This window comes from Micrasema longulum, unplaced genomic scaffold (genome assembly GCF_059751315.1).
Source record: "Micrasema longulum isolate JH-2025_06_02 unplaced genomic scaffold, ASM5975131v1 h1tg000211l, whole genome shotgun sequence".
NCBI lineage: Eukaryota > Metazoa > Arthropoda > Insecta > Trichoptera > Brachycentridae > Micrasema > Micrasema longulum.
In genome coordinates, this window is record NW_028277416.1 from 270423 (window position 1) to 295028 (window position 24606).

The 24606-nt window shown below is 36.0% G+C and overlaps 1 protein-coding gene across 1 annotated transcript; it reads left to right on the forward strand.

The window, feature by feature from the left end:
• The first annotated feature begins 2369 nt into the window (after nucleotides 1-2369).
• On the forward strand, nucleotides 2370-22947 carry CstF50 (cleavage stimulation factor subunit 1 Cst50). The gene is made up of 11 exons (XM_088243419.1): nucleotides 2370-2689; nucleotides 4433-4519; nucleotides 6656-6756; nucleotides 9389-9543; nucleotides 11018-11109; nucleotides 12318-12456; nucleotides 15285-15445; nucleotides 17100-17250; nucleotides 19195-19288; nucleotides 20711-20861; nucleotides 22725-22947. Exons 1-11 carry the CDS (start codon nucleotides 2616-2618, stop codon nucleotides 22816-22818), a joined length of 1299 nt encoding a protein of 432 aa, XP_088099545.1. The 5' UTR covers nucleotides 2370-2615; the 3' UTR covers nucleotides 22819-22947.
• Nucleotides 22948-24606: the final 1659 nt, after the last annotated feature.

Sequence of the window (24606 nt, forward strand, 5' to 3'; positions counted from 1 at the left end):
TTTAAGTGGTTAGTTTAGTTTTCACTAAAATCAACAGATGGAAGAATTGAAGAAATATGGATGTTCAAACATAGGCAAAAAAAAAAAACAAAAACAAAATATATCAAATGACCCCGTTTATATATTTTATATCATCACCCGCAGGAGGCAGCCCTGCTATGAAGTTGCGCACGCAGTAGCCTTTATTGATTATACCACGTCTATTTTCGGACACAATCTATGGGTGTATAGTCAAGCACAAGCACAGCATTAGTGATGCGAATATTACAAAACCGATTATCGCCGATGGTATGGCATAATTTATAACCTGTTACTGTCTACTGATGAAATCGGATATGGTCAAAAGGGTTTTTTTTTTGGTTTACTTATTTAGTTTTATAGTTAGGCAAAGTCTATTATAATCAATAAAAATCACAATGTTATGTACATTCATATTTATTCTTAGATTATTTAAAACTTTTTTCTGTTTTATAATTATTTCATATCTAGCCATATATGCAAACTCTTTTAATTTCACGTTTAATAATTTAAAAAATTCTTTGAAAAAATACTATCAATAATTTCTTAACAACTAGCGCCTAGTTTTGTTGGACGTACGTTAAACAAATATGAAAACTATTTTTGAAAAAAGCAAATCGGTTCAGTTTCGGCGTGCGGAAAATGGGAATACGCCACCTCGATTTTGGTTGGGCACTATCAGTCTGACGTGCAGTTGTCTTTTCGTACAGTGTTTGGGGAGGCATCTGCGAGACAGTGACAGAAAACTGTAATTAAATACCTACCTAATCATCAAATTACTCTACCGCCGCATATCCTCTTGACAGGTATTACTGGCATTCCCGAATACCTCATTTGAGAATAATAACATTTACGTTGTGTTATCAGTTTTGTATTCTGGATTTATTACGGCCCGCCTCTATCCTAGCTTTTGAACTGGCCTTGCATGAAACCGCTCTGCTCCGTATGTCCTCTTAACACACTTTGGGCGGGAATTTAAACTTGACACTGGCTAGAACACCCTAGTTAGAGGTGAAAAAAGCAACAAAAAAAAACTTAAAAGAAGAAGAAACACAATTCCGGCGGGAAAGGTATTTCTACCCATTCAGTCGATTGATGCTTAATGGTGGGAAGGGTAGAAATACCTTTTGCGCTGGCCTCATTTCAAAGGCAAAAAAAGGAACTATCCAATGTTTTTATCTGAATATTATATGATAACCTTTTTGTTATTATTGGACAAAGTTTACACGGCAAGTTTGAATAAAGGGCTAGAGATAAATATTTCCAAGACTAAATGTATGGTTATTCGGAAAAAGCCATAAACTTTCCCAATGACTGGCAAGTTCATCAATATAAATATTTAGGATTCTGGCTGAATGATAAATGGGATCACTTGCAAGAGATCAAAGTCAGAATAGAGGTGGCGCGAGACTGCTTTTTCAGGATGCGTGACCTTCTTTGCAGTAAAGACTTTAATTTAGACCTCCGAATGCGCATTACTCGATGTTACGTCTTCTCAGTACTTTTTTACGGCGTCGAAACGTGGACACTCACCCAAAACACTTCAAAAAAGATCGAAGCCTTTGAAATGTGGTGCTACAGGAGGATATTAAAAATCTCCCGGGTGGATAGAGTCCGAAACGATGATGTTCTCCGACGGATGGAAAAAGATAAAGAGGTACTGAAGACAAGGTACTGAAGAAAAGAAAACTCAAGTACTTTGGGCATGTGATGAGAGGCGAAAAATATAAAATTTTACAAGTCATTCTATAGGGAAGGATTGAAGGGAGACGCAGTGCAGGTAGAAGGCGCATCTCTTGGCTTAAGAACTTGCGCCACTGGTTCCATTGCAGCCCTCAGTCCTTGTTCAGGGCAGCTGCCAATAAAGTAAGAATCGCAATGATGATTTCCAACCTCCATCGAGGAGAGGAACTATAAGAAGAAGAAGAATCTCTTTGTTAAGGTCTTAACTATATGTTCATAATTTTTAAATAGCAATGCAAATCTTCTTTTTTTAAAAATACAAAATATAAAATAAAATACAAAATATGTTTATTATATAAATAAAACACGAGTGATCACTCGTGTTTTATTTATATAATAAATTACAATGAACTTCCATCAAGAATTTTCACTAACAAACTTAAATGTTTTACAAAATATGTAATGTTATAAAATATAAATTGAGTTTTACTTAAAAAACTGAACTATAATGATGTTGAATTTCAAATAAAATTTGGTTTTGGTTTGTAATTTTATAGCTCGGATATGCTGAGTTAGTATGTAGAAATATTTGTATTATTTTCGAAGATATAGAAATTTGCCCAGGATCTTTATTTTCACCCGTCGCCAGCGGTCCGCAGGCGCAATACCTTTCTCGCCCGAAGTGTGTTAAGAAGCAACTGTTATGGAAATAATCGAATAGCTCATTAATAAGCTAATCCTAATATTCGATTACAGTTATAAGCGATTTTGTGTGGTACTTCAGTGTGAGATTTTCGTTCCGTTTATGTGGTTTATGTTCCGAATCTTTCTATGGTTTGTTTGTTTGTTAACGTCGGTCTAAAAGGAAATCAAAACATTGTGTGATATTATTTTACAATCTACGTAACGCCGACATGAAGGAAACTCAAGAAATCGACACTAAAAACGTCGTGAAAAACAGGGAGCTGTTGTACCGTTTAATAATCAGGTATTTCTTACGAAACATTTAAACGCCGGCGTCAGACATAACCTCAAATTTGTTTGTTTTTATGTTTCAGATTGTAAAAACAATCCATATTATATTATAAACAATCAGTAAATGCATAGACTTTCTTATTGTATTAACAAAATGGTTCTCTATCTATTTAAATATCTGGCAAGTTGTACTGTATTGCAACCGTTTTTCTAACAAAGTTGTCAGAAAATGGGTACAATAATAACATCGTGAAATTGTTCGGGTCATTTTGCAACTATTCGTGCATGTCCTACTAATAAAGTGCCCATTTTGCCAATGTATCAACTCAGTTAACACTCATTCAGGTCTCGAGATTTCGCGACTATTCGGTACGAATCCTCGATACTCCCGTCGAATCATCTCGATGATAATCATTTCTTCCATCTCCGACTGATCAAATCCGTGCGGAGAAATATTCCTATAGATGCAACTAAAGCTCTTGTAAAAGCTTATGTCGTTTCGCGTCTAGATTACTGTAATGGAATATACGCAAATCTCCCAAAATATCAAACTAGTAAACTTCAATCTGTTTTCAATGCAGCGGCGAGGCTTATTACGGGAGTAAAAAAATATTCTCAAATCTCGCAACATCTTCGAGATTTGCGCTGGTTAAAAAGCCCAGAGATAATAAAATACAAGCTTCGGTGGACAGTATTCAAATCCCTTCATGAAATGGCTCCAAAATACCTATCGGACCTTTGTATTAGGGAAAATACATGGCAAAGAAAATAGGTCAGCATTTGATTCAGGAAGAGGAAAACTTGTCGAAATCCGGCGCTCCCCAATCACTAGATTTGGAGATCGTGCTTTTGCCGCCGCCGGGCCCTCTGCCCGGAGCCGATTGCCTTCAAACTTACGAATCATCGACAGTCCCAGTCAGTTCGGATCCCGACTAAAATCCCACTTCTTTAGACTATCATACCCTCAATTTTAAATGTGGAAATATAATATATCACTTTAGTTTAGTTAGAATGTAAGTCTAGGTATACAATTGTAAAGCGCCCTTGAGGTGATTTTTTACAAAAATGGCGCTATATAAATCAACCAAATATTATTATTATGTCAAACAAACCATCACGCCATTTCTCCGTAGGGGTAGGCAGAGAGGATAGAACGCCATTTCCTCTACATTCATACATCTTCTCATGCACGCACGTCGATTATTCCCACTCTCGGCATGTCCATCTTCAAGTATTTGATGGACTCGATCGTGCCATGTCTCTCTCGGCCTTCCTCGTTTTCTGCATCCATCGACATTCGCATCGTAGATTTTAGCCGTCCTTTCGTTGTCCATTCGCTCTACGTGTCCAAACCCCCTTTCTTGATTCTGTCGATAATGCGTGTCTCAGCCTTACACAGTTCGCGGATCTCGACATTTGTGCACCTTTCATACATCGTTTTACCACACATTCGGCTGAGGGATCGCATTTCGGCAGCATTTAACCTACTTTCATCATCATTTTTCCAATTCCATACTTTGCTCCCATACATTAGAGTCGGCACTAGAACTCCATTGTGAACTGCTAGTTTTGCTTCCTGCGATAAAAATTTGTTTGCCAAAGTAGATTTTATATTTATTTCTAATCACTTATTTAGACGATTCGCCCCTGATGGCCTTAATTCTCCAATGACCCGTCTGTCGTGTTGTTAATTTCAGCGTTTTTAAATATTTTGACCTATTAATTTTCCTAAAAATACTGCCTTTTCTGTTTTCAGTCAACTCTTCAACGATGGGCATCAAACCATCGCTTCTTCACTCTCCTCCGCTATCCACGCCGACCCCCAGTGCCCGCCGAGCGACAGGTAAACTAAATTCATCGGTGCAGTTGACGCAAATGTCTCTCCTCACTCCGTTTTGCTGGCTCTGGAGAACTCCTCAGAAGAGAACAATGAAGCGTATTATTACACGATGAATAAATAGAGTAACTGTGTAGACATTTTGTGTTGAATCGCTGAGCACTGAACTGGACCACAAGTTGTTACTGAGGATGTCATCACTTACACATTGTCCGGTGTTTATTTCACTTCCTGATGAGATTTTGGGGTCGTGTACTAATTCCGTGTCTCTCAGCGATTTCACATCCGCTCGTTATCAGCAGTTTGTTGATAGTAAGTCAATCTATATATATATATATATATATATATATATATATATTCCTCTTTCTTCTCTAACTCATACAGTGTCCATGCGGCTCGACTGTGGAATCATCTTCCATCCACCATCAAAGATGTTACTACATTATCTCTGTTTAAATCACGTCTGAAGAAACATTTCCTTTCTCATCCTTAATTTTTTCTCCTTTCCTCCTTTCCTCTTTCCTCTTTTTTTCCTTTTTCCCATTGAGTAATAGTTTTGATTTAATGTAATTTATTACGTTTATTTCTATTTTAATATATCTTTAGCTTTTTAATCTGTTTTTCTATTGAATATGTTCTGTAACTTGAATTATAAAAATAGAACTTTTATTTTATTGGTTGGTTGGAAGAAATTGCCATTTGGCAATAAGCCTGCCAATGTACAAATAACATTATGTACAAAAAATAAAATTAAAAAAAAATATATATATATATAAATATGTAGTTGGATAATTTATATAGCGCCATTTTTGTGAAAATCACCTCAAGGGCGCTGTACAATTAATAAATATCCCAGCACGTCTTGCAGCTACAGAGCGCATGGACGGTTAGGAGTCTAGTTCCTCGTTTTCAATTAAGATCAATTAAAAATTATAACAGATAGGAGCTAGATTACAGGACGTCTTGCAGCTACAGAGCGCATAGACAGTTAGAAATTTAGCCCCTATTTACGCATTCAAAAAATTGACAAATAAATTTAGTGTATTAATGATATTTAAAAATAATAATAATAATATGAATTATTTTATTAAAAGTAGTATGATTACAACACGTCTTGCAGCTACTAAGCGCGCGCATAAACGATTGAAATTCTAGACCCCATTTACAAAATTTAGGTATTTAAAAAAAAATTACTCTCTCATACTGATAACCATAGAACTAACTATGGTTTCCATTCCCCTATGCCCAGAATTCTCAGGTCTGCCAACAAACATACCAGTCTTGATTTCTTTGATAACTAGTTGTCTTCTTTCAAATGATCGCTGAATCAAATTCAATTATAAACACCTCTCTCCCGCTTCCACTCCCACCGAGTCTACTATATACCGTCGTGTCTTTCTAATTTTGTTAAAATAATTTTCTATGTATAAATGTGTCCATAAAAATGCCCATTGGGCGTATATATAAATAAATAAAATACTTAACATATTACAACAGAGATGAAGAACATTTAAGAGAAGGTAATATAGAAGTCTAGGCATCTACAGGGCTTATGACCTGTCAATGGCTGGTTTAAGTGGCCACTTTGCACACTGTGTAACATTCACCATTCTGCCTATATTTGAACATCTATATTCCTTCAATCCTTTCATCTGTTGATGTTTGTGAAGTTAAAGAGCTGAAACCTTTATTTATGCTTATATTTAAATGTTTTATTTATTAGACTTTATTTTATATTATTTATTATTTATATTATTTATTTTATATATATTTTACTTTATTTATAGACTTCTATATTACCTTTTCTTAAATTTCTTCATCTCCGTTGTAATATGTTAATATAAACAGCTCCCCAGGGAGTTGAATCCAGTCCTTGTCTACAAAAATTTGGACAAACTCAAAATATTGTAAATAAAATAAATAAATAAATAGCAAAATTTAGGTACTTTCGCGTCAAAAGCTGTCAAAATATGTCAATCGAATGTGTGATTCAATTTCTGCATTGTCCTTAATGCAATAATAGGTCGGCTGACACTGAGAATTGATTTCCGGGTGGCTCCTGCGATTCTGATCTACGGATTCCACTGTAATTTTCAAAATATTAGTCTTAGATGTGTGCTAATTCTTAAATAATTTTCGCAGACTCCTTCACATTATGACGATTGGATTGCTGAACGAACCGGATATGAGAGAACGGCAAAATGCTGCTGTTGGAGAGCATTTGATGGGCACAGCTGGTCTAGGTAAATTAAGTTACATGTATCTTTAAACCTTTCCCCTATTGTCCCAAAAACGTCAGCGCGTTACGATGCTGTGAACCATTACACATGCAAAAAATGAGATGATGATTATTTATAGTTAAGTCAAAAGTGATCACATTTTTAATCTCCTTGCAAAATAACCGTTAGCTCACGCTCGCAGCACGGACGAAAGAACCGGCCACTGACGAAAGTCGGGGAGCTACTAACCGGGCTCTGGGAGAAGTTATTATTCTCATTCTTAGTAGTGGGGGTCACTGCGACTTGTGAAGATCTATTGCGACGAATCTCCGTGAGTAGTTCTCGCTCTCCAAGCCCAGGGCCTCGATTATGATGGGAAGATAAAGACGTCATACCTTCACCTTGACGGTATAGTTGAAGGTGAATTCCCTCTAGGGATTACAAAGATATACTACCGACTCCCCACCTTCAAGTTTTGGGTAGGTACATCGATATGAAACAAGGGGAAGCGTACGTCACGGTACGCATATCTACGCTCTAAAATGACATTGCTTCAGTATGACGTCATAGTTGAAAATAAAAGTCTCCTGACCGACTACAAAGATATACTACCGATCAGTAGCGAATGATGATTTAATTTACAGGTAAGCTATAAAAAATATCATATATTTGTACCTACATAGGAGGTACATAATATAACGTAAGTAATATATACTATAAATTGATATTTTTCTGTGGTTCTGTGTGATACGACAACTCTCATCCATGAAATCAACTCAAACGATGTAACTTTGTGATATATTATATTATATAGATATATTATCTATTACTTTAATATATAATTCATTAAAAAATAAATAATAAATACCACTATGAATTCAGTCGATATTAGGTATTCAATTGAAATAACAACTGGCCGCATTGTTCTAGTAATTAATAGTGCTAAAAACGGCCGCGTGGAGCGCTGTATGTTCTGCAACATGACGCATGAAAGTAATTATGGTCTTATGTCAAAAGTACCATCTCAAAGAAAAATAGTCCTTAAGAAACAATGTTTGAAATACTGTTTTCTAAATCAAGAATCTTTAAATAAATAATTTATGTAATCTGCAAGTTTAATCTAGGAGAAAAAACCCACACTGGGGTTAATACATTCTCAATATAGTATACTTATTTGTATGAAAAAATAAGCTGGAATAATCGGCTAGTTTCTTGGCTCACCGCAGGCGCTGGGCGCGCTTATTAAAATTAATATTTATATTAGGATAAATATACAAACGGTGGAAATGATTTAAAATAAATGGTAATTATTTATTTGTTTTTCTGTAAATAAAGTTACAATAAAACATTATTATGGTTAGTGAAATATAATCGTAAGCTGTGCATAATCGCTTCTATACACGGTTCGCCCCTGCTGCCGATACCCAGTCGCGTGCACAGAGTTTTCAACGAGGGTAGGCAGTAGAAAAAAAGTATGTTTTATATAGTATAAGTATCTAATTAATCTTACCAAACAGTTTCCTTCATTAGTCACATTAGTTTGAATCACTATGCTGTAGGTAGTTAATATTGTAATTACCTAAGATACATCAAATATCCAAGTAAATGCTAAATTTAAATAATTAATTTGAATTTTTTAATATAATTTATATCATATATTACTACGAAATCCTTTTTTAAATATTTTTATATTATATTTTCATTTATTACGATTGCTGCACTCTAAATTAAATAATTTTGGGCTTTATTTGATATTCTCGTAAATGCACTACTAAAATATTGCAAGTGATTTTCCAAGATACCGACATATTTAGCTGGCAAATCAATAAGTTCCAAAAAATTATCTTTTTTATTGAATTTTTTTAAATAAACGCAAAACAAAAATACCCTCGATTGTATAATTACAACAGAAACCAATTTGAGGTTATTTATTCGACACGACTGTCTTTTATTAAATAATAATCGTAAAAAACGCTAGATGTCAGTAACGTATTCGTTTGTTCTTTCTAAAACAATGTACCTATCAACGTTTAAAAAGCACTGCCTACTAGCTTACACATACACGCGTAATTACAACTGAAATAAAACCCACACATACACATTTCGTTCCCGCATACGCGCTATGTTCATATGGAAGAAAAAGGCATTTGTAGTTCGTGCTTCTCCCGACCCAGGCGGATAGCGGCGCGCTGACCAATACAAAATATTACTTAACCGAATTATCTCTGGCGCGTTTTCCAAATTTTAAAAATAGTTACTAATATTTTTGATATTATTTTTTGCTATTATTTTAATGAAATTCTAGTAGGGTAGGCACTGCTTATGTGCCTTTATGGAACGCACGCCACTGCCGATACCCCCACCATCAAGTTTTGATGTCGGTACATCGGTTAATACCGACGGGTCTAGAACCAAGAAGCTTTAAAACAGGTTGTACCTAGTTAGGCTGACTAGACATGATCCAGAGAAATCTATTACCTAAGTGTGTATGTAGTTGATAAAGTAATTGTTATTTTTGTTAATAAACCATGATTATTATTCTTGTAAAATGTGTATAGGGGTCTCCTCATCTGCATTGCAGAACCTACCCGTCATTGGCTGATTCAATGGCCGCTTTTTGCACTGTGAAATATGATCTGTTTATGTATTTTTATAGACTTGGAGACCGAAGCGGACGCCTCTAGCCTGGCTCCCGAGCCTGCGTTGTACGAAACCGCCTATGTTACGTCGCACAAACAGGCCTGTAGGGCGGGCGCCTTCAGCAACGATGGGCAGCTGGTCGCCACCGGCAGTGTCGACGCGAGCATAAAGGTATTATGTATTATAAAATAAGCAAAAAATTACATTATTTATGCTTATGGGCTTATGACCTGTCATCGGATGGTTTAAGTTGCCACTTTACACACTGTGTAACATCCACCATTCTGCCCATGTTTGGACGTCCACATTTCCTCAACTCTTCCATCTGTCGAAGTAAAAGGGCTGAAACCTTTATCACGCTGGTGAGATTCATCCGGCTGAACCAAATCACCTGCTAGGCAACGCCTGAAACCAATTTTCCAATTTTTATACTTCTTCTTTTACCGGGTAGTTAATTCAACAATGTTTAAACCAGCCATTAACAGGTCATAAGCCCCGTAAATGCCTAGACTTCCATATTACCTTCTCGAAAATGTTTTCCCTTGCTGTTGCAATAGATTTAAATATGAATAACTCCCTAGGGAGGAAATCCAGCCAGTCTGCAAGCATTTGGACATACTCAAACATTGTTGAGAGTATTTTTTTTTTTATGCGAGATGGTTCAAAAGTGAATTTTGCAATACTTATATTTGTAAGAGTATAATTATCATTTATTTATTTTAAACAATAATTAATAATAAAAATAATGTGGCCTCACTGGGGTTACCCGTGCCGAGGACACTTAACAATATACTTTTTATTTAAATATTTTTAAATTTGAGAATAAACAAAGAAGACTAACTTAATAAACAGAGATAATTAACGAAATGTTCAGACAGTTTTAAACACTATGTATTTATGTTTATAATTCATTTATGTACATCTATATTATTTATATTACAAAACGCACAATAAAAGAACAAAAGCCTAACATAAGCTATACATTTGTGGAGCAGTTGATTCAATATTGGTTTGGGCGAATGAGACAATCCATTTTACTTCTACCTAGCTAATAATAATCTTAATCCATTTTTTATAGCCTTTTTGAACATTTTCTCGTTGCTAATTGTTTTAATGGACAGTGGAAGTAGGTTATAGACTTTAATTGAATAATACTCAAAATCCCTTTGTCCGAAAGTGGTTTTAGTTTGTATTTGTTTAAGTTGTCTATGTGTTGAGGATCTAGTGATTATATTATTTGTATGTGATGTATTGTGTGTGGGTTATCCATTGTTATTTCTGGCAAGAATGCTGGTTTAAAACATCCTCAAATCTAGTCAGATTTTGGTAGTACATTCTGTTGTTGGTCCAAGAAGAAGTATAAAAATTGAAAAGTTATTTCAGGCATTGCCTAGTATGCGGGTGAAATAGTTCGGTCAGAATCTTACCCGCATCAATAAAGGTTTCAGCTCTTTAACTTCACAAAGACCAACAGATTGAAGAATTAAAGGAATATAGATGTTTGAACATGGGCAGAATGGTGAATGTTACACAGTGTGTGTATAGATAGTGGCCAATGACAGGTCATTAGCCCTATTAATGCCTAGACTTATATACAATTTTCTTCATCTCAATATATTATAATGTTTTTTTTTTTTAATTTTAGATTCTGGATGTTGAGAGAATGCTGGCTAAATCGGCTCCCGATGAGATGGATCCAGGGAGGGAGACGCAAGGACATCCCGTCATCAGGACTCTGTAAGTATTTTCACAGAAGATCTTATCACTCTTGCGAAATAAATATTTTACCTTGCCGGAAATGGGACCTGTGCCTCGATTATGAACGCTATCTTCATCTGTATACATCGAGACGGTGTACTTAACTTCTGTACTATCTGTATCTACCTCGGTATGTTCTACCTGCTTGCCATATCCACATCATATGATCGAAACAAGCCAATGGGATGACCGCAAACAATTACTCGCGTTCCTTACGTCATTAACATTGAAAATAGTTCTCATTTATAGTTTAAATAGGCCTCTGTAGTAAAAAGTCCTCACTTCAAAGCGATTATAAACTCCAATAAATCCCAATTCAAGCAAAAAATGCTCGCTAAACATGAATTTTGCATGACTTTTGGAAATCACCTGGACGGTACGCTTAGCGCTTAATGTTTGGATAATTTATATAGCGCCATTTTTGTGAAAATCACCTCAAGGGCGCTGTACAATAAATAAATATTCCAACACATCTTGCAGCTACAGAGCGCATGGACGGTTTGGATTCTAGTTCCTCGTCTCCAATTATGATATATATGAGCTAGATAACAGAACATCTTGCAGCTACAGAGCGCATGGACAATAAAAAATCTAGCCCCTATTTACATTTTTATTTTTAAAATTTTTATTTGACAATAACTTAAGAGTTTAAGTGATATTTTAAAAACGAAATAAAAAGCAAAATTAGAAAATTAGAAGTTAGATAGCAACGAGTCTCGCAGCTACTGAGCGCATGGACAGTTGAAATTATATACCCTATTTACTAAATGTAGATATTTGATAACATTTACATAATATGATCATGAGCTTATATCTCAAAAAGTCTTGCAGCTTCAAAACGCATCGACAATAGAAGTAGTAAGCATGGCAATCAAGTGAACATGTAACAGCACAAAAAGTAAAATATAAAAAACTAAACAAAGATAGCATTCCTCAACTTATTATTAAGGTTAACAAGGCAGTAGACGATACTCAAACTCGTCCCTGTTTTATTCTGGTATGCAGTAAACAGAAGCTACGGAAAGTGGCTCGGTGGGATTTTAGTTTTGGTGAAAATATGAAAATTAAAATGTTAAAACTGTAAGAATGTATAATTATATTAATTAAATAAATAAAAAATAAAGACACTTACATAATAGCGAATATAATCTGCGTTCAGCCATATTAAAATATTGCAATATTTTCAGGTACGACCACACGGACGAAGTGACCTGTTTGGATTTCCATCCGAAGGAGCAAATCTTAGTGAGCGGCTCCAAAGACAACACAATCAAACTCTTCGACATCACAAAGGCTTCTGCCAAGAAGGCCTATCGCACCATCACGGTAATTATTTCATCATGCTATGTCCGCTTCCGTGCACCCTTCGTCGGGTTCGCGTCCCACAGTGCCGGCAAATGGGGTTGCATAAATCATTGGTTTACTTTGTTTTTTTTTTTTTACTACAGTAAAACCTCGTGTTTACGTTCCTCAATTTTACCTTTTCCCGCTTTTTATACCGAAATGTTCAGAACTCATTTTTCTTCCTACATTCTCATACAAATATTCCCCCAATTAACGTTTTTTTACATTTTTTATCACCCCGGTTTTACGCTTAAAAATTTTCGGAATTTATTTGATGCGTCAAAAAAACAAAAATTTTGACGTAATAATGACGCCGCGGCCCGCGCCACGCGAATGAAGAATAAAAACAGGTAAACAACTAATAAAGGATAAATTATTGTCTTAAATTCAAAGCAGGTGCAGTGTAATTGACCTTTTTGTTTAAGTGTCCTCCTTTAGGGTTAGTCTTAGTTTTCATTTGAACAAAAACGTCATATTGACTTGTAAAAATCATGATATTATTCATTTATTTTATTTTACACTTTATATACATATACAATTTAAATACGTGAAATGGCGGGCATATTGCCTTAAGGCGATTTTTTCCTACCTACCCAATCCGTTCAGTTTGAAAAAATTAATGATATGCAGTTGACAAACGTTTAGAAACAATAAAGTTTTAATATCATTAAATCGCGATGTTTAAACATAACAATAGAAATATTTAAAGTTATAAAAAAGATGGTTTAAAAAGTTGTCATAAAAGTGGAAACAATTTTGCCGCGATCTATTTGACAGTTGGTTTTAGTGATGCCATAGAAAAAAAGTGATATCGTATAAATAAAATTTCCCAGTATTTAGGGGAAAAATTATTGTACGTTATTTTGTGCAAATTCAAAATTCTATTTTCGTTTTTTTTATTTACACATAAAATAATTTTAACATGCGGTTTTTAATCAAATAAAAAACAGATTACATAATATTGTTTGAAAAAATATTTTTAGTGAAATCATTGAAGATAGGTAAAAAAATATTGTCAATTCCCACTAATCACCGTATTTACAATTTTTCTGGAAGTATATGTACACTATAGTGTAGCAAATCAATTTTATTTTTATGTAATTAATTTTTTTTTCAATACACTTTTCATTTCCTCACTTTAGCGTTTTCCTCAGTTTTACACTTTTTTCTTGCTCCCTTGAAAAACGTGATAATGGGGTTTTACTGTATATGTATTGGGTAATTCAATACATCTTGTAATAAAATGAATAGTAGTTTTCTCGTAACAAACGCCGTTGTGTATTCATTTTTGCAGCGCTCACAAAAATTGGGTTTTACTGTATATGTATTGGGTAATTCAATACATCTTGTAATAAAATGAATAGTAGTTTTCTCGTAACAAACGCCGTTGTGTATTCATTTTTGCAGCGCTCACAAAAATTGGGTTTTACTGTATATGTATTGGGTAATTCAATACATCTTGTAATAAAATGAATAGTAGTTTTCTCGTAACAAACGCCGTTGTGTATTCATTTTTGCAGCGCTCACAAAAATTGGGTTTTACTGTATATGTATTGGGTAATTCAATACATCTTGTAATAAAATGAATAGTAGTTTTCTCGTAACAAACGCCGTTGTGTATTCATTTTTGCAGCGCTCACAAAAATTGGGTTTTACTGTATATGTATTGGGTAATTCAATACATCTTGTAATAAAATGAATAGTAGTTTTCTCGTAACAAACGCCGTTGTGTATTCATTTTTGCAGCGCTCACAAAAATTGGGTTTTACTGTATATGTATTGGGTAATTCAATACATCTTGTAATAAAATGAATAGTAGTTTTCTCGTAACAAACGCCGTTGTGTATTCATTTTTGCAGCGCTCACAAAAATGGGGTTTTACTGTATATGTATTGGGTAATTCAATACATCTTGTAATAAAATGAATAGTAGTTTTCTCGTAACAAACGCCGTTGTGTATTCATTTTTGCAGCGCTCACAAAAATGGGGTTTTACTGTATATGTATTGGGTAATTCAATACATCTTGTAATAAAATGAATAGTAGTTTTCTCGTAACAAACGCCGTTGTGTATTCATTTTTGCAGCGCTCACAAAAATGGGGTTTTACTGTATATGTATTGGGTAATTCAATACATCTTGTAATAAAATGAATAGTAGTTTTCTCGTAACAAACGCCGTTGTGTATTCATTTTTGCAGCGCTCACAAAAATTGGGTTTTACTGTATATGTATTGGGTAATTCAATACATCTTGTAATAAAATGAATAGTAGTTTTCTCGTAACAAACGCCGTTGTGTATTCATTTTTGCAGCGCTCACAAAAATGGGGTTTTACTGTATATGTATTGGGTAATTCAATACATCTTGTAATAAAATGAATAGTAGTTTTCTCGTAACAAACGCCGTTGTGTATTCATTTTTGCAGCGCTCACAAAAATTGGGTTTTACTGTATATGTATTGGGTAATTCAATACATCTTGTAATAAAATGAATAGTAGTTTTCTCGTAACAAACGCCGTTGTGTATTCATTTTTGCAGCGCTCACAAAAATGGGGTTTTACTGTATATGTATTGGGTAATTCAATACATCTTGTAATAAAATGAATAGTAGTTTTCTCGTAACAAACGCCGTTGTGTATTCATTTTTGCAGCGCTCACACGTGAACTGCGGCCGAATATTCTTATTGTCCCAGCTTACTGTCCCGCACGGTCCAGGCTGTTCACGGAGCCGGGACAAAACAATATGCCACATAAAACAACTGCCTCGGACTGCCAACATTTGAGATGAATCTTTTCGATTTTATTTTCTAGGACTCTGAGCCCGTGCGCTGCGTCTCTTTCCACCCGCTGGGCAACTACATCATCGCCGTCACGGCCCATCCGGTCATACGCCTGTACGACGTCACTTCGGGACTGTGCTTCGTCTGTCCGAACCCACGCCACCAGCACACTAAATCCGTCAACTCCTTGAGGTGCGTAGAAAATTACGTCAAATGACTATTCTGATTTTGCATTACAACAGAGACGAAGAACATTGTACAGAAGCAATAATAATCATTCGTACAATGCTTGATAAATAAATCAACATAATTATATAAAATCCGCATTAAAACTAAAATAAACCTAATTATTGACGACGTTCTTACAAGGTTACATCATTTTGCAAAAACATTAGAGATGGGACAAATTGATCAATGTAAATAGATCTAATAAAAAAATTATTAATTTGATAATGTTCACCAAAAAAGTATAAATGTCTTATTTTTTGCTGAATAATTGTCTTAGACACACTATAATAGGCTTGGTTTTGCGTTTTTATATCAATTTTCGGAAACAGAGTTTCATGTTTGCATGAAAAAATGATAAAATGGATTTGATCGGGACATGGTCAGTGATCTGGACTTCCCCACCACTAGTCACATTAGTTTGGCAGCTGTCATTTTAATCAAGCTATATTTTAAGAACTATAGGTATATTTTTTTGATGAATCAATATTCACACATTACAACAGAGATAAAGCATATTTAAGAGAAGGTAATATAGAATTCTAGGCATCTACAGGGCTTATGACCTGTCATTGGCTGGTTTAAGTGTCCACTTTACACCCTGTGTCATAATTTTTTTCATCATCATTCTCTTTCCGCACCTAATGGTGCATAGGGCACTGCCTTGGTACACCAATCGCAGTGTATCTTGATCATTTTTGTTACATCAAGGTAAGAGGATCAGTCTTACGCTTCAGGCACCAGTCGAGGGACTATGAAATATTCTAGTGTGAAAACACTTCTTTAAATTAATATTTCCCACCAACCATGTCAGAATTCGAACCCGAGACCTCTTGAATGGTAGGCAGACGCGCTAACCACTACACCGCGAGGCCGACACACTGTGTAACATTCACCATTATGCCCATATTTGAACATCTATATTCCTTCAATTCTTTCATTGTCACTTTACACACTGTGTAACATTCACCATTCTGCCCATGTTTGAACATCTACATTTCCTCAACTCTTCCATCTGTTGACTTTGGTGAAGTGAAAGAGCTAAAGCCTTTATCGTGCGGGTGAGATTCTTCCGGCTGAACCAAATCACCTACTAGGCAACGCCTGAAAACAATTTTCCAATTTTGTATACTTCTTCTTTTACCAGGTAGTTAATTTATGTTTTCCCTCTCTGTTGCAACAAATTTAAATATGAACAACTCCCTAAGGAGAAAATCCAGCCAGTCTTCAAGCATTTGGACATACTCAAAGCATTGTTAAACTTTATATATACATATTTATTAGATTAAAGAATATTTAAAAAATCAATAATTTAAAAATAGCTTATTACTCAATTGTACAATCTTTGTTACAATATGGTATTGTAGGATGGGGTGGTGCATACGCCAATATATTAAACCCTCTTAAAATAGTACAAAGATTAATTATTAAAGTAATTCTAAAGAAACCCTCAACATTCAATATGGAAAGTCTATATAAAATATTTAAGGAATCCAGTCCTTGTCTACAAAAATTTGGACAAACTCAAAATGTTGTTGAACTATTCCAATGGTGAATAAAAAAGTGACCGAAGCTCGTTCGCACGGAGCCGCATTCCTCATTAAATTTCCTTTCCTCGCAGGTTCTCGACCAACGGGCGGCTGTTTGCGAGCGCCGGGGCGGACGGCGCCATCAAGCTGTGGGACGGGGTGTCCAATCGCTGCATCAACACCTTCGTCGGCGCCCACGACGGCGCCGAGGTCTCCTCGGTCTGCTTCACGAGGAACAACAAGGTCTCCAACCAATTTTGCTATGTCTGAATGTTCCACGAAATCTTATCTAAACTCATTTGGAAACGGCGCCTAAAATATGTGCCATCATCAATTTAATCGGATTGATATTAAAGTGTTTTGAAGATCACTTAAAAATTTAATTTATAAATAAGTATTTATTCCATCTGCCAGTCTGCAGCGCTAACTACGCACAACACTCTTTCCTCTGTCTATATATTCTTGCTCAAACTATAATGCTATTTTTTTCATCTGTTGATATACTCGTATTTTACATGCCCCTTAATTTATTTAGAAATAAATTAAGACTAATTATTTCTGGCTGCGATGCGATCCCACTTGCTATTTAATGATGCTCACACTTACACACACCTGGACACTTACTCCCACACTAATACACATAAACACATCTACAATTACTCTCATACAAATACACATAAACACATCCTTTTGTAGTAACACAATTTAATAATATGTATGATTCTTATTTAAAAACTTCGCTAATCTGTCTTTAAATCGTATTTTTTCAAAGTTATAATATCATTGTTGACTGTTTGTTTCTTTAAAATAAGTAAATAATAACATTTGTAAATGACAGGTAATAAGCCCTGTAAATGCCTAGACTTCCATAGTCCCTTCTCTAACATGTTCTCCATCTCTGTTGTAACTTGTTAATCTCAATGACTACCGGGGGGGTGGAATCCAGTCTTTTACCTACAAACATTTGGACATACCTTAATTTTGCAGATTCTGACTGTTTAATGGTCAAATTTTTAGGAAAACACTGGTTTAAATATCTGAAGATACTGATCTGGTCTATAAGTTTGCGCTCTGCAGCCAGTGGTGGTATTCTAAATCTTCTCTACCCCCTCCATTCCACGTCCATGTCCGCTCCCTAGTTGGAGCATATGGTGTCCACAAACAACCTCTAAGCATCTCTGTCAGCTGCCAGCTCCTGGGCATCCTCCCAAGTCAGGTTCGCGTCCCGTGGTTCTGACACGAACTGCCGACGAACAGTCAGCAGTGGACGTCCGGGACGTCGAGAGCCTGATGCTTTGTGAAGGAGGCAAGCGTGGTAAAGGCTCTCGGGAGGCATCCGCAGCACATGGCCGAGCCAACCGTATCGCTTGCGCTTGACGACAGTTGTCACAGGAGTTTGCTGCGTCCATTCTCTTAATTCGTCATTCCTCACAAAGTCAAACCACCGCGCAGCCGAGATTCTTCTGAGACACCTATTCTCAAAACTCTGAAGGATGAGATGAAGAACATTTAAGAAAAGGTAATATAGAAGTCTAGGCATCTACAGGGCTTATGACCTGTCAATGGCTGGTTTAAGTGGCCACTTTACACACTGTGTAACTTTCACCATTCTGCCTATATTTGAACATCTATTTTCCTTCAATTCTTTCATCTGTTGATGTTTGTGAAGTTAAAGAGCTGAAACCTTTATTTATGCGGGTGAGATTCATCTAATTGAATTATTTCACCTACATACTAGACTAGGCAACGCCTAAAAATGTTATTTTTTCAATTTCTATACTTCTTCATGGACCAGGTAATTTATCAATAATATTTTGAGTTTGTCCAAATTTTTGTAGACAAGGACTGGATTCAACTCCCTGGGGAGCTGTTTATATTAACATATTACAACAGAGATGAAGAACATATAAGAAAAGGTAATATAGAAGTCTAGGCATCTAGTCTAGGATGCCTAGACTTCTATATTACCTTCTCCTAAATGTTCTTCATATCTGTTGTAATGTGTTAATATAAACAGCTCCCCAGGGAGTTGAATCCAGTCCTTGTCTACAAAAATTTGGACAAACTCAAAATATTGTTGATAAATATGTATCCCCAAATTAAACACTCATAATTGCACCCCAGATCACATGTTTTTGGCGTTTGAAAAAAATCACCGAGGTAATATTTCTTTCTGTTTTTCCGCAGTATCTTTTATCGTCGGGCAAAGATTCCATGATCAAACTCTGGGAGTTGACCACGAGCCGATGTTTGATCGCCTACACGGGCGCTGGGACCACAGGTAAATTACACGATCTGGTCTACAACTTAAGAACCGGATTTTTCAAATGAAATTTGACCGCTTCAAGAAAATCTCGCACGATTCTGTTATCCAAAGTATTGTCCGTCAAAAGTTACAGCATTTCGCCGTCTTTAATATTATTGATAATACACTAGCAGCCATTGAGCCGATGCGTGCATATCAAGAGCACACAGTTATTAAACATCATACATGTCTGTGTGCATCTAGTCAACATTCACTGAACCAGCACTGGGCCATCATTTCTCCTCGGCTCGGTTAGTCGGGAAGTTCTTCCCGGGGCCGGATGAGAAGTGAGAAGGTGACAGGACCTCTGAGACGGCGGTTTTCATTCATAGTCAACTTTGATTTCAACTCGGGTACATTATATCGCTCAGTTGTATGTAAATTTATTTCAACAGAGAGGGAAAAAGTTTTCGAGAAAGGGAATATGGAAGTCTAGGCATTTACAGGGCTTATGACCTGTCATTGGCTGGTTTAAGTGGCCACTTTACACACTGTGTAACATTCACCAGTCTGCCCAAGTTTGAACATCCACGTTTCCTCAACTCTTCCATCTGTTGACTTTTGTTAACCTTCCATCTGTTAACTTCACAAACATCAACAGATGAAAGAATTGAAGGAATATAGATGTATGGGCGGAATGGTGAATGTCACAGAGTGTGTAAAGTGGCCGCTTAAACCAGCCAATGACAGGTCGTAAGCCCTGTAGATGCCTAGATTTCTATATTACCTTCTCTGAAATGTTCTTCATCTCTGTTGTAATATGTTAATTGATCAATTTGTCCCATCTCTAACATTTTTGCAAAACCTTGTAAGAACGTCGTTAATAATTAGGTTTATTTTTGTTTTAAAGCTGATTTTATATATTTATGTTGATTCAAGATGTCAAGCATTGTATTAAAAAAATAACTTATCACGCCAGATACAAATGATTTTTCGTGTATCAGTATAAATCACTCCTTAGATGTTACTACAAAGTTATGTCGTCACTTTTGCTGACAACTGTCATTCTAATCAAGCTCAGTTATGGACCCAATAATATAAACAAATAGGCAGAATGCTGTCTTTGTGGGATGGTTGGTGCATGAATGACGAAATTTGTTCTTCATGTAAGGCTGAGACAAGCATTATCGGCAAAATCTAGAAAGGCGTTCTGCGTCGGTTTGGACATGTGGAGCGAATGGACGACGAAAGAACGGCTCAAAAGATTTACCGTGCGAATGTTGATGGATGCAGAAAATGAGGAAGACCGAGAAAGACAAGATGGCATGACAAATACTCAAAGATGGACTTGCCAAAAGTCTCAATAAGCATTGTGCGTGCTTGAGAAGATGTATGAATACAGAAGAAGTATGCAGTCTGTGTGTTTCCTAATCTTCCTCATTGTTGGAATGTCACCAGGCAAGCAGGAGCATCTGGCGCAGGCCGTTTTCAACCACACCGAGGATTTCGTGCTGTTCCCGGACGAGGCGACCACGTCGCTCTGCGCGTGGAACTCGCGCAACGCCTCCCGCGCGCAGCTCATGTCGCTCGGTCACAACGGCGCCGTGAGGTAAGATCGTCCCACCCAACTACTCCGAAACAATACAATTCCCTTAAAGCTCTCTTCTAGAGTATTCCTCTGTTATCTGATCTCCATATTATGATGTCCACATCGAGAATATTGAATCAGTTCAACATCGATTTTTAAGAAAGATAGGCTGGAGGTTGGGCTTATCCAGAGACCAATATACGTATAATGAGTTAGAAACTACTTTGAATATATCTTCTCTTCGAGACCGTCGAAATAAATCCCACCTTCTAGTCCTATTTAAAATTCTCAACTCACTCTTTGATGCGCCTGAACTACTGAGCTCGATAAAATTAAATATCCCAACTGGAAACCTCAGACAAAACTGACTCTTTCATACCGATAACCATAGAACTAACTATGGTTTCCATTCCCCTATGCCCAGAATTCTCCGGTCTGCCAACAAACATACCAGTCTTGATTGCTTTGATAACAAGTTGTCTTCTTTCAAACGATCACTGAATCAAATGCAATTCTTCCACTCCCACCGAGTCTACTACATACCATTGTGTCTTTCTAATTTCCTTTATAATAATTTTCCATGTATAAATATGTCCTTAAAAATGCCCATCGGGCATATATATAAATAAATAAACACAAATGACTTCGCAATACACGCATTCGGTATGTTTTGGTCTTAGGAAATATGACCACAATTTTGATTATCGTAGGCAACTGAAATGGCTCAAAATTAGACAGCAGAGAGACTATCACTCCCTCTCACCTCTGTTCAATGCACTTCAAAGTCCTAACGCTCCTATATACCTCCGTCGACGCTTATCAGTTCATGGTTTACCTCTTTGTTCTAATTCTCGAAGCACCCTCCTAGTACCCGTCCACAATTCCTCTTTCTTCTACAACTCGTACAGTGTCCATGTAAAAAAATAGACCAAAGAAAAGTCCGCTTTGTAGTGCTGCGGTTGGCGCGTTCGCCTGCCATGCTTGAGGTCCTGGGTTCGATTACCGAGTTCCGTTTGTTTTTATGCAATTTTTGCAATTCTGAAATCCCATCAAATCAACATCAAAGGTTTAACTTATGTTTACTGTACTCTACCTACTGCCTACAAAAGCTTCTCTTTGGACATCTATCTCCCTTTGATGGATCTCCTATGGAGTTGAAACAGTGCTTTATTTATTAAGTTTTTATTGCTTACTTCTTGGCATAAACACTTGACAAATTTACTACTACGCTCTATTTTTACGTTTATTTTATGTAAATTTATTGATATCATTTTAACTTTGCTACAATTCCAATCGCCCATGCGCTCTGTAGCTGCAAGATGATTGCTTATCTAGCTTTCATATATCGACTATAAAATACCTTAATTTTGTAAAATGGGTCTAGAATTCCAATCGTCTATGCGCTTAGTAGCTGCAAGACGTGTTGTAATCTTCCTCCTTTTTATTACTCATTATTGTTATTAATAAATATCATCAATACACTAAATTTATTTGTCAATTTTTAAAATGTGTAAATGGGGCTTAATTTCTAACTGTCTATGTGCTCTGTAGCTGCAAGGCGTTTTGTAATCTAGCTCCTATCTGTTGTAATTTTTAATTGATCTTAATTGGAAACGAGGAACTAGAATCCCAACCGTCCGTTCGCTCCGTAGCTGCAAGATGTGCTGGGATATTTATTTATTGTACAGCGCCCTTGAGGTGATTTTCACAAAAAGGGCACTATGTAAATTATTCAACTATGAATATACTGGTTGATTTTTTAAACGTGGGGCGTTCGCAATACTTACACAAACACGTTGTGTAGTATCTGTGAATAAGCCCATGTGTTTTACATGGAATTCCCATTAGGGCTAAACTTTTTCAACCTCATTGTTTTTTTTTCAGGTATATGGTACATTCTCAATCGGCTCCGGCGTTCCTGACTTGCAGCGATGATTTCAGAGCCAGGTTCTGGTATCGAAGAAGTGCCACCCACTAAATTTCAACAGCACAAAATATATTCGCGAACATTGCTAAACCAAAATTTAAATCCCGACACAATTCAATCGTCATTCTCAGACTGATCTCTCTTTCAATATGTCGAAAGAAAAATATACAGTAAAATCTCGTTTTTACGTTTTCAATATTTAGGGCCCATTTTTTTTCCATTCTTCTTCTTCTTCGTTTTTTCATGGCCTTTTCACATCTCAACTCGGGTGTTCTGGCCAGTGTCGAGTATATTTGTTTTTTTCTTTTTACATATATACCCAGTAATATAAGTTCAGCCGGTTCAGCCGGATGAATCTCACCCACGTGATGAAGGTTTCAGCTCTTTTACTTCACAAAAGTCAGCAGCTGGAAGAGTCGAGGAAATGTGGATGTTCAAACATAGGCAGAATGGTGAATGTTACGCTGTGTGTAAAGTGACCACTCGAACCAGCCAATGACAGGTCATAACTTGGAAATTATCTATATTGATGAAATTATTTTTTGTTAGTAAAGATATAACTTAATTACATAAAAAATTCGAACATGTTTTAGAACTACCGAAACGCAAAATGTTTACACTCCGCGCAACTGATTCCGTTGAGCGCCCGGCTAATATTGACGAAAACAATGGCTCGTTAAAACAATGCTACCCATTTTTTACAAATCAAAGTGCCACTTAGATGGCCCTTACATGCATTAGCATCAATAAGATTTAATGCATGTTATCAAATTTAATTTGACTGATTTTCTTACGTAAATACGAAATGACAGCCGGTTTAGGGCAAAAAAATTGACCTTTTCGAAAACTTTAAGCTCTGGTTGAGAGCCAGAAATAGTATAAAATATTTTTTGCCTTTCTAGTAATCCAAAAGGCATCTTTTTAGACCCCTTTCATTTCAAAATTCGGAAAAAAAAATTATCGACCCACCCTAATGTACAATAATAACACTGATACGCTAAAACAAGTACTCAGCATGAATATTATTATTTAGATTTGTTGCAACAGAGAGGGAAAACATTTTTGAGCAGATTATGGGAGTCTAGGCATTTACAAGGCTTATGACCTGTCAATGGCTGGTTTAAGTGGCCACTTTACACACTGTCTAACATTCACCATTCTGCCTATATTTGAACATCTATATTCCTTCAATTCTTTCATCTGTTGATGTTTGTGAAGTTAAAGAGCTGAAACCTTTATTTATGCGGGTGAGATTCATCTAATTGAATTAATTCACCTACATACTAGACTAGGCAACGCCTGAAAATATTTTTTTAAAAATTTCTATACTTCTTCATGGACCAGGTAATTTATCAACAATATTTTGAGTTTGTCCAAACTTTTGTAGACAAGGACTGGATTTAACTCCCTGGGGAGCTGTTTATATTAACATATTACAACAGAAATGAAGAACATTTAAGAGAAAGTAATATAGAAGTCTAGGCATTTACAGGGCTTATGTTGTTCTCTTTAATTTCACAAACATCAACAGATGAAAGAATTGAAGGAATATAGATGTTCAAATATAGGCAGTATGGTGAATGTTACACGGTGTGTAAAGTGGCCACTTAAACCAGCCATTGACAGGTCATAAGCCCTGTAGATGCCTAGACTTCTATATTACCTTTTCTTAAATGTTCTTCATCTCTGTTGTAATATATCAAACGATGTAACTTCGTGATATGTTATATTATATAGATATATTATCCATTACTGTAATATATAATTCATTAAAAAATAAATTAAAAATTCTACTATGAATTCAGTCGATATTAGGTATTCAATTAAAATGTCAACTGG